Source organism: Atta colombica, unplaced genomic scaffold (genome assembly GCF_001594045.1).
Source record: "Atta colombica isolate Treedump-2 unplaced genomic scaffold, Acol1.0 scaffold236, whole genome shotgun sequence".
NCBI classification, from domain to species: Eukaryota; Metazoa; Arthropoda; class Insecta; order Hymenoptera; family Formicidae; genus Atta; species Atta colombica.
In genome coordinates, this window is record NW_017259334.1 from 1,043,119 (window position 1) to 1,054,024 (window position 10,906).

Below are 10,906 nucleotides of genomic sequence, written 5' to 3' on the forward strand. Positions count from 1 at the left end.
AACAATAAATCTGTAAATAGTGTAATTTCGCGGATCTAATAATTTTCAGTCTTATACTAGATTTTCACGCACTTTTCACTTTTCTTCTGTATATATTCAATTGGCATTGAACATTGTATTGTACATACACATAATATATTAATTTCCCACACATTTTTGCCAAGCCAAACCTCCGCATGTTATAGAAACAATCACGTATACTACAACCTGCAACAGAAAAAATGAATCAGACTGCAATAGAGATTAAAAAGATCTGAAATTGATCGCAATGTTGGACTTACTATTAAAATTGCGCCGACAATGACATAAATTTTGACATTCTTCCAAAATAAGGAGCGTGCTAGGTTTCTACTTGTCTTTCTGAACGTCACGGACTAGAATAAAAGTGAATTTTATAATATTCTATGATTATCAATGTTAAGTTGTGAGCATATTTTTACATACATTAGCAGACAAATTTTCTGTTTTGTTTACAAGCAATTCCAATCGCTCGCCACGCATCGCTATATTGTCGATATTTTTTACCATTATGTCTTTAAGCTCATCTAACTCGCCATGAACTTTAGACAATCTATCAAGATCCTTAGATTCGCTATAATGCTTCTAAAAAGAAAAAAATGTAAAGTGTGAGACAATATTTCAAGATATATAATCAATTCTGACAGTACCATTTCGTTAGCCAAAACGTGGCCAAATTCTGTGTTCATGGCATAAGCTACGGCAGTTTGAGCACCTGGTCCATAAACAGCCAAGAATCTTCTCTTGATTTCATTGAGATACAAAAATGCCCTGGATCTTTGAAAATCCTGAAACAAAATTTTATTATATCGTATTTAAAAAATGACACTGAAAAAACATGATTTTCGAATTATTACCGTGAATGAATTAAGTTATCATTATTATATCAATCAGAAATGAACTAACTTAATTTTATGAAAAAACTTTATTAAAATCGTCATAACTAAAAAAGAATAATTTTTAAGAAAAATCGTCATAATTCAAAAAAGGTGATTCTTTTACGAATTTTGACATAAAAATGATAAAAATAATATTTAATCATTTAATCATATATTAAGAATATATTCCTTTTATCGTTATTAATTGATTCGAGAACTTTTTCAAAAGGGAAAGATAGTTTTTGATCTTTTCCAAAAAATTTAATTTTTTGAATCGTGTCACTTTTGATTTAAAGATCTGTGTGCCTTGATATGGTTCTAATACGTACATCGTCAGTAATGCACATGTAAATAAGGCGATCCTCACAGATATAGTGAAAAAGATAAGGCCCTTGCGAGTATGTGAGTTTGTCATTGTCCGGTGGTATCTTTGCCAAGATTTTTGCAGTGACTTCTTCAAAATTTCCAACACATGCAGCATGTTTTGCCAATATAATTGTTCCACGAGCCACCACACTGTATAAAATTGGCATATTGGAATCTGTAACAAAGTATATAGCATGTATGTAGTTAAATGTGATGTGTAAATAGATAACACATGTTTTCGTTTTATTTTTTACTAATATTAATTCAATTTTTCTTTAATCACACACATTCTCCCAGTGGGATTTGCTTATCATATCACAATTGAAAACAACATACTATAATGTGGATGTATGCAGACAACTGTTCAATCTGCTTTTAAACATACAAATCGCTCATTTAAAAAATAGATAATGACACAAATTCAAAGCAGTGACGTGAACAGTAATTTCATAAGTAACTCCACTATAATATAGTCTCACTTTAACCTGTGACAATCTAATAAAATTAAACTTCTACAATTATTTTAACTATCTAAACTTCAAAATTTGAATTTACGAGGACAACTAGAATATTTTTTTCGACGGAATAAATCATCAGCCATCTAACATTTGACCTACCTCGATATAAAACAAAGTGTTTAAATGAAGGAACAGCTGCGCACTTTTCTGTTTACGCCTTCAACGATGTAATCCTGATATTACGCGTATTTCCGTTGATCCAGGAAGAATAATCAATCGATTAGTCTGTCGATCCTCCTCGGAAACACTGACCAAAACATCGAAATACTCTTTGTAATTGTAAAATAGTCACATTTCCATGAAATCATCGATGAGTGATCAGAGTGATATGGATGACAGTTCATCAGGGATAGACGGTAGCATAGTGGGATATGGCGAGGCACGAACGCCACGAACTTGACGTTTGTTCTTTTGATCTTGCGCACATTAAGAGGCGCGAAATTTGAAGCGATAATGCGTTGAATACCAATTGAATACTAAGATCTATTCTGGGCAAATTATCATGACATTCAATAGGACCTTGCTTGAAATATATCGTTATTATCGATTATGGAAATAAAATTGTACAAAAATAAAATTTATGTAATTACCCTATAAGCGGATAATATTATTTAATATTAAGTAATATTTTAGGTATATTTTATAATATTAAATATAACATTTAAAAATATTGTATTGAAATTATATAATATTAAACAATATTCTTGAAATATTAAATGAAAGATTATATGTCCACTTCTGATAATATTGTATGATTATTAAAAGCAACATTATTTTATATATATATATATATATATTGCATAAACATTAAAAAGTATAAAAAGTATAACAAAATTTACTTTAATTTGTAAAACTGTTACATCCGTTTAGTATAAGTATACATTTAAAGACAAAATAATTTTAACGCGCAATTGTAGAACTGGATATGTATACTCACGCCAAAACGTTTTTTCAGCACAAGATGCAGTATAAACTGATAAGAACTTTTCGTTACTGAATTGTGAAAATTGCAATTTCAAATTGCACTAAATTAAAAATAATTAAGATTTATAAATATTTTAATAATATTTTATGGATATTAAGATATTATTAAAATATCATATAAATGAACATATAATCTCTATAGAATACCATAATATTAAAAATTGTATAGTATTTTCAAAATATTATAATAATTTATTTTAATTTTTTTTAATAATATCCATATAACATTCTAGGAATATTTTGCGCTTATAGAGTAATTAGGTGTAGCTTTTAATGTAGTATTAATATAGTAAATGGGAGGACTCTATTTGCCTACAAATTAGCTGCGTTTAGTAGAACGTTTATTATACACTGTTGGAAGTTTTCTTCACGCTCACAGATCGTACCTCACGGATCATATTATACTTTTAGATCTTCTAGAAAAATAATCTTATCTCAGCAGATAATTATAAATAAATGTTTGCAAAGCTTGTGTTCTTTTGAACGCAGCCAATGCTCTAATACCGGTGGTACTGTAACTTTCAATCCTTAATTATTTCAAAAAATAGTTAATAAAAGAATATTTTATTATGGTATTTTGAAAAACTCTCGAGATAAGCTATAAGAATATGTAATAAAAAATGAAGATTTTCATTTTTAAAAAAATCAATGTGATCTTGTAGTAGTGGTAATAGATTTTTTTAAACCCATAACATATTTCTGATTAGACCTTATCCTACGAAAATAAAAGAGTGTACGAGCACTTATATAATATTATGTTATCTGATAAAATACGTTTGAACTGTATTATTAAGGCTCTAAAAGAAAAAGTCATTCATGATGCTTTAGGCGTTCAAAGTTGGCGGACTGGTATTGCAAAAACTTGCCAATTCTGACCGTGGTATAATCGGCGCATGTGCCATCCATAAGCTACGGCATCCATACCTATAGCAAGCGACGTTTCAATTCTGAACAACGATTTTTGCACGTCGATGCTCCACGCTTCGTATATGTCGACGCGCCGGCGATTATTCCGACGGCTGTGTAACTATAATATGATGGAAAGAGATAGCAGAACGTAATGCGAATAAGATAACGGTGTCTTCATCGCGAAGAAGGAGATGGTTATAATGTACGCGTGAAGTTCTAATACTTTAACTTGGTATTCCGACAGTGCCTCGAAGACTGTAAGGAGACTAAGTTGTCGGTCAATTGTCTGAATAATCTCTTCTGGATCGACTCAGCAGGGAATCCGTGAAGATCTTTGCTCAAGATTCCTGAAATCATCTACAGAATCAGTTCGTGGCTTTGCCTATCTTGACTTTGCCGAACTTGGCGGTGATCATGGGTAAATGTTATTTAAAATTAAATTTGTAAGATTATTATTTTAGCCTCAGTTTATGAGGCTAAAATATTGCATTTCAAGTGCATTTCAGTTCTATAAGCAATGTGCAGATTATATAATTAGTTATATACTCGCCGCTTACTATCGGAAATGCAATCTTAAACTAAGAATGGAATAATAATAATCACAAATTAAAATATTGAAATTTACATGTAAATATATTATTAAGCACATGTAAATATATTAATTACTATTCTTGACCCTCCTTTACTTATTTAATTTTTCTGTTTACATATATACTTCTCTCGTTCGATAATTGCCGTAATCGTCTGTTTTATTTGTGCAAAGAACTTTGGACTAATAGTGATAGTGCTTAGAGATAGTCTTTAAGTGTCTTTAAGTGATCTTCTTTTTAAAAGGAAGCGCCGGTTAAATAAATTGGAATTGAGGACAAGTCAATGTATGTGAAATCAATAAAGAATGAAAGAAAATGATACGAAATTAAATAAAAAAGAAAATAAAAACTGATATAAAACGGATAAATGGAACGATGATAAGAATACAAAAGATTTTATACTATGTCCGAATCCGAATATAGAAATCTTGAATCTCGTATCGGAGTATCACTTCTAGAAAAATAAATAGTAAAAAATATATATTTAGTATTCAATGAAATGATGTAAAACAATAAGTCGAACACGACATTTTAGCTGTATCATAAATGAAAAGCACAGAATCGTATACTGTTACGCAGTGTCATCTGTGTACGTTGCTAGAAAATACCAATTTTTTCACGCAAGACTATTTTGATCTATCCCAAGCAGAACAACATGATAACGTTGCAATGATATCAAAATGAATCGTGATCAATCGAGAAATAACTTTTAATAATCACTTTGGAGCCATTTTGATGCTATTTCGATATAATCATGACATTTTGTTTTGCTTGAGATATTTCAGATACATTCAATTCATAAAAATAAAAATACAAATAGATTAATAATAATATCAATTGTTATCAATGTATGAAATTTAAGAAATTTAAATATAATAATATATATGCACAAATAATATGATAAATTATAAAAACGAGTTACGTAATAGATGAGAGAGAAAGAAAGAGGAGAGAGAAAGAGAGAGAAATAATTTACTTTTGTTTTAAATCAGAAATTAAACGAATTTAAAAACAATACAAATTATAATAATTTGTAACATGAGATAAAAAATATATCTATTTATATTTAATTTACCTTATAATATATATTTATATTACATACGTACGTTTATTTATCGATGAGATATTTAATAAAAATAATATAAATATACAGTTAATATTCCAGAAAGCCGTAAGAGTGGAAAAGTATTTGTAACTCGGACAATAATTATATAAAATCCGATGTTTAGGACGGCACATTTACTATGAAAAATAGAACATTCGTTCCTACTAATCTTATTATATATATATCCTTGACGATCAATAACTGTACTTTATCATTAAATATTACAAAAAGGAACAAATAATACAGATATTTAATAATGTAAACGCAATTTCTATTAACAATTATAGTAAAAATTATTATTTATTTTATTATTATTGTTTACGATACTATTATTTATTGTTTAATTGTTTTAATACTCTCTAAATTATTTGGAATCTCTAAAGTGTGAAAATCAATCTTGAATCAATCTTGAAAAAAAGTTTAATCTTTAAGAATGAAAACCCAGAGTGAGATCTAAAAATTTTAGAGAGTGCAAACAGTGAGAGTCGTTGATTAATTATCATAATGATATAAATTTCGATATATATCTATTTTTATCTTATTTATACGACTCAACGATATAACTTTTTATCGTTACTTATCGATAAATTCGTAAATTTAATTTAATTTCTTCTTTGTCAAGATGAAGTTATCAAGTTAGTTGTGCTCGAAACGGATAGTTTCAGCTTCGAATACGAGTTCTCTTTATGCTCGAATATAATGTTTCTTACTGTATTGATTTGGCGAAGGGTCCGTATAGTCCTTTAGAAGGGAAAACCACAATTAGGAATTTTCCCCTCTTTAGTGAGAGAGAAAGTGTATTTCCGAATAAAGAAATCAATAATTTTCAGTTGACAGTATTCAGAAATAAAAAAATGAGTTTACAAACACATATACGATGAACATTTTGTCCCGTAAAAATATTTCATCCGCAACGCAAAGTCAGTGAACTTTAAAAATACATACATTAATTTGTAAAATAAAATTATAAGTAGTCTAAGCAAAGATAAGTTGTTTTTAAACACTCTTATTGCTCTTTTTTATTCATTTGAAAAGGCCACCATACAAATCCCATTCTTATAAAGTCCATGTGACATCTTACTTTTCCATAAAAAATTTTTCTTTATGTCTAAGATATTGATAAATAATGAAGCTTGTATATTAATAAAATTATCATCGTTTCTTTCTTGCTCTCTAATCAAGTATACATAAGTTAAATTTGATTGTCGTTGATTAGTATTCCTTAATTGTTAATCATTACTATCTGCTTCGCAGAAATATACTGTTTTATCATTTTTAAAGCGAGCATTTTTTACTTTGGAAAAAACATTGATTTAAAAAATTTTTTTCTTATTCAAAATCTTCTATATAATAAAAAATGTAGGTTGAAGTACATTTTTTTCAATTTTTATAAACTGGATTTTATTCTGTAATAAATAAGCTTATATTGTCAGAAATACTGAAGATATTGAAAACTTTACAGAAAAAATATTCTACAAACTCTGCATTGTCTGGCTCTATGCGCTTCGTTGCACTTAATTGTATCGTATACGTGTTAACCGATCTTGCATGTATATCATTACATTAACGCGAATACATATTATGCAAAAAGAGAGCGCGAAATAATAAATAGGTATATTGCATTTTGTATTTTCATCCCATATTGTTTTTAAAATAATAACGCGGCACATTTTTTTTAATATATAGAATTTATATCATAATTCTATTGACAATATCGCACTACGCGCGCATTTATAATATATCGGAATTATGTTTTACAATTAAAATTACTTTCTTCGTCTTCCACCTTTTTCTAGTAACATTAAGTGCCTCGTAATGTGCAGAGCCATTATACATTGCATTACGGTAAATGACTAGATGACCTCGTTTAATATCCATTTTATGAAACATTTCCGGAACTCATAAAACCGGTTTATGCATCGTGCGGATCCAATTTTTGTTACGGGAAAGAAATAAATGCGACTTTCTTGAATCTTGAGTGTTACAGAAAAAAAATGAGTACAACTTATTACAGATAAGAAATGAATATTTAAGTTTTGGACATGTAATCATTTACGTTTTGGACATGTCATCTCAGAAATCAAATGATGTCTTGGATGGTATCAGGAAAGATCACTATATGATATAAAAGAAATCAAATTTTTTTGCATTTTTGTAATGTTTGGAATTTTAAAAATATATCCTTAATAATTTATTTTTTATACATTTAGATAGAACGCGGCTTACGTACGTCACAACTGCTGCTGTGGGCGTTAGCACGGCAGTTTTCTTCATCTGGTGGTGGTGGAATAGAAAACAAAAGCCTCAGCCACCATCAAAGTGGCGAAAAGTCGGAGAACTAAGTGATATGATGGTGTTCCCGGTTAAATCACTCGGTGCAGTTCGCATGACAGAGATGGAATGCACCACATTGGGATTGAAGTCCGGATGGTTGAGGGATCGAACACTGCTCGTTATCGATCTCGAAGGGCGATTTCTCACCGCCAGACAGTTTCCCAAAATGGTCAATGTGAGAAGCTGCGAAATTTATTTTCTTTATTGTTATAAGAGAAAAAGAGGATAGAGAATAATTTTTTTAGAATCATTTAATATTTATACAGTAACTATTTAATATCCTTTCGTACTTAATGTATGTAATTATTATACATATATTACATTATATATTAGAATATACAAAAAATAAGTTAAAAACGAAAAAGTTATTAAGAACGTGGATGCATATTTTACCGAAGGCATATTTACCGTAGATCGAAGAAGTTGATCGATACTGCTAATATAAACACAGTTGGTTAATCATGTTTTCTTTTTATTATTTATATACATATTTTAATGCTCAATTAAAAATGAAACTAATTAATAATTTCAATTATGGAAGCTATCATCCATTTTTTTTGTTACGTTAAAGGTATCGCCTAGTTTTTCTGGTTCCATCCTTACGCTTCGTGCTCCAGGCATGATGTCAGTGTCCGTCGACCTTGCACAATTCCGTGGTAAAGGTTTCCAAGTCGCTGTATGGGGTCAAGCAGTACCGGCACGCGATTGTGGTGAGGAAGTTGCCCGATGGCTGTCGCGTTTTCTTTTTCAAGAAGATACCGGATGCCGGCTGGTTTATTATCCGTTAGATCGACCAGTGAGAACAGTGAGACAGAGAAATCTAAAAGTATTTCCTTTACTACAAGAGATAGACTCGGTAAGTATTTTGCAACGGTAAAAGATATAAGATTATTTTTAATATAATTATTTTTTTATTTTTATTTATTTAGTGTTTATATCTAAACATTTTAACAATCTTTTAACTATCCTAATCATTCCTCAGAAATGTTTCTAACAGAGAAATCATTCTTTAACTTTTAACATATGGTATTATGCATTTCCGTTATAACGAAGTTCCGTTATAACGAAGTTGACTACTGGCAAATACAAGTCGCATATGATTAATGATGTAGAAATTTGAACACAAAAAAAATCGAGTCGTGCATATAATCGTTAAAATACCATATTACGTTTCAGTTCATTTTTCGAACCATCTTCAATTCGAAAATGAATTCTTGAATTGATTAATTTGACTTTTTTCATATCTCTTATCATTTCTGTCACTAATGTTATTATTGATAAATATTTCGACATAATTTATTATATACAATTATTGATAATGCAAGAAAAAAAAATCCTTACATCGTTTATATGGCATTGAGGAGAGTCATAGAAAATATGATTGTGAAAATAGAAAATACAATTTTATATATGTATAAATATAATAATTTTGAATTAATCATAAAGAATGATTTCATTACAATGTTTTAAATGAAAACTGTAAAAAATTTCACAGGGAGCTTACCCAGATGAAACAAGCTTCAGTATGATCAACGAAGCTTCAGTAGCAGATCTTAATAGCCGACTAGACGAACCAATCACGCCGCAGAATTTTCGCATGAATTTCGTGGTCAAGGGTGCCACTGCTTTTGAAGAAGATAAATGGGATTGGGTAAAGATCGGGAACGTAATTCTGAGAAACGTTAGGCCCTGCACAAGATGTATTTTTACTACTATAGATCCGGAAACTGGCACAAAACATGCTAATGCAGAGCCTCTGAAAACTTTAAAAACGTACATATATTTATTAAAAAATATATAGTTGTAAAATTAGGTTGTCCGGAAAGTTCGTGCCGCAAAAGATTTAAATATAATAAATGTATACTAAAATTTAAATCTTCTGCGTTTCAATTTTCCTTCAAAATCGGCACGAACTTTCCGGACAACCCAATATTTTTAAGATTTTCTTAATCAATGCAATTTATAGCAAAAAAGTATTATACAAAATATTTTACGCAAAAGTTGTCGAAAAATTTAGTATAACTAGAGTACCTCATGTCGTTAATAAAATTTGCTTGTACAGTTATAGACAGATAACCGATCCGCAAATTCGACCTGCAACTGGTGACAGTCCAGCTATGGGAATTCATCTTGGATTGCGAGGGCCAAACGGGATAGTTCACTTAGGTGATCCAATTTATGTGGGCATTCCGGAAGAGGAAGCATCGTCTTTGATTTCACCATCGTAGCTATATCGTTGGGACTCTTGCGAGATTTCAGAATATGAACTCAATACGGATTTAATAATCGAGGACCAAAACATGTAAAAGGCGGAGTTCCAGAATGATGAAATATTGATAGAGTTATACAGAAATCTCAGTCTCAGAAATAAGGAGCTGTATTGGAACCCATAGAATGAGTCAAGGGGAACAAAAGAAATATTCTGAAATATACTGAGATATTTCATCTGAGATATTCGCTGTAATGTTCAAATTAAAAATGATTTGCAATATGCGCGAATTAAAAGTGATAAACAATATGCGCCAGATTGTCAAATATTACATACATACAGACATTCGACATGCATAATTATCCATGAATGTAGACCAATGATTAATGAATATGTGCAAAGTTGATTTATTTGTTGGCCAAATCATTTGGAGGCACCTTTATGCGAATCTGATCTACAAATTCTCAAGGCTTAGTGATCTTTGTTAATTTTATATTAATATCATACAGTATTTATATCATACAATATTTGACTAATTTTTGTAAAAACTTTTAACTATAAATACATAAGATAAATATATAAGATAATACAATAGAGAACGTCAATAAACGATCAAAGTTAGATGTTTCTAATAATATAATATATATTCTTCATTAAATTAACTTATTTAAAATATATGATTGCGAGCCGAAACATTTATTATAATATTTTTGTAAACAGATAATAAGTATTTTTGTAAAAAATGGTAATAAATCATTAATGTGTCTTTAAATGATAATATTCGTACATATATACAACGAGCAGAAAAATGATTGTAAAAAAAGTTTTCTCATATAACATTATTAGGAGTGAACATATAATATAATCATTCATTTATATTTCAGGAATATTGTTAATATTACATAATTTTAATAAAATATTATTAAAACACATTACATTTAATATTATAAAAATATGCCTAAAATATTATCTATTATTAAATAATAATTTTTATT

General features: G+C 29.3%; 2 protein-coding genes across 2 annotated transcripts; one reads left to right on the forward strand and one right to left on the reverse strand.

The window, feature by feature from the left end:
- Nucleotides 1-19: 19 nt before the first annotated feature.
- On the reverse strand, nucleotides 20-2,129 carry LOC108688589 (vesicle-associated membrane protein 7). Its single transcript, XM_018194900.1, has 6 exons — nucleotides 1,880-2,129; nucleotides 1,226-1,437; nucleotides 669-806; nucleotides 445-603; nucleotides 282-374; nucleotides 20-207 (listed from the first exon to the last, which is right to left on the reverse strand). Exons 2-6 carry the CDS (start codon nucleotides 1,427-1,429, stop codon nucleotides 139-141), a joined length of 663 nt encoding a protein of 220 aa, XP_018050389.1. The 5' UTR covers nucleotides 1,430-1,437; nucleotides 1,880-2,129; the 3' UTR covers nucleotides 20-138.
- Nucleotides 2,130-3,734: 1,605 nt separating this feature from the next.
- Nucleotides 3,735-10,412, forward strand: LOC108688579 (mitochondrial amidoxime reducing component 2). The gene is made up of 5 exons (XM_018194889.1): nucleotides 3,735-4,091; nucleotides 7,579-7,877; nucleotides 8,274-8,558; nucleotides 9,198-9,475; nucleotides 9,765-10,412. Exons 1-5 carry the CDS (start codon nucleotides 4,088-4,090, stop codon nucleotides 9,928-9,930), a joined length of 1,032 nt encoding a protein of 343 aa, XP_018050378.1. The 5' UTR covers nucleotides 3,735-4,087; the 3' UTR covers nucleotides 9,931-10,412.
- The last annotated feature ends 494 nt before the right edge of the window (nucleotides 10,413-10,906 follow it).

Excerpts from the sequence above, each read along its gene's own strand:
- LOC108688579 (XM_018194889.1), top strand. Across the intron at positions 7,878-8,273 it reads AGTTTCCCAAAATGGTCAAT|GTATCGCCTAGTTTTTCTGG; the intron begins GTGAGAAGCTGC and ends GTTACGTTAAAG. Across the intron at positions 8,559-9,197 it reads TACTACAAGAGATAGACTCG|GGAGCTTACCCAGATGAAAC; the intron begins GTAAGTATTTTG and ends AAAATTTCACAG.
- LOC108688589 (XM_018194900.1), bottom strand. The coding sequence starts at position 1,429 with ATGCCAATTTTATACAGTGTGGTGGCTCGTGGAACAATTATATTGGCA. Across the intron at positions 807-1,225 it reads ACATGTGCATTACTGACGAT|GATTTTCAAAGATCCAGGGC; the intron begins GTACGTATTAGA and ends ATTTTGTTTCAG. Across the intron at positions 208-281 it reads TTGTCGGCGCAATTTTAATA|GTTGTAGTATACGTGATTGT; the intron begins GTAAGTCCAACA and ends TTTCTGTTGCAG.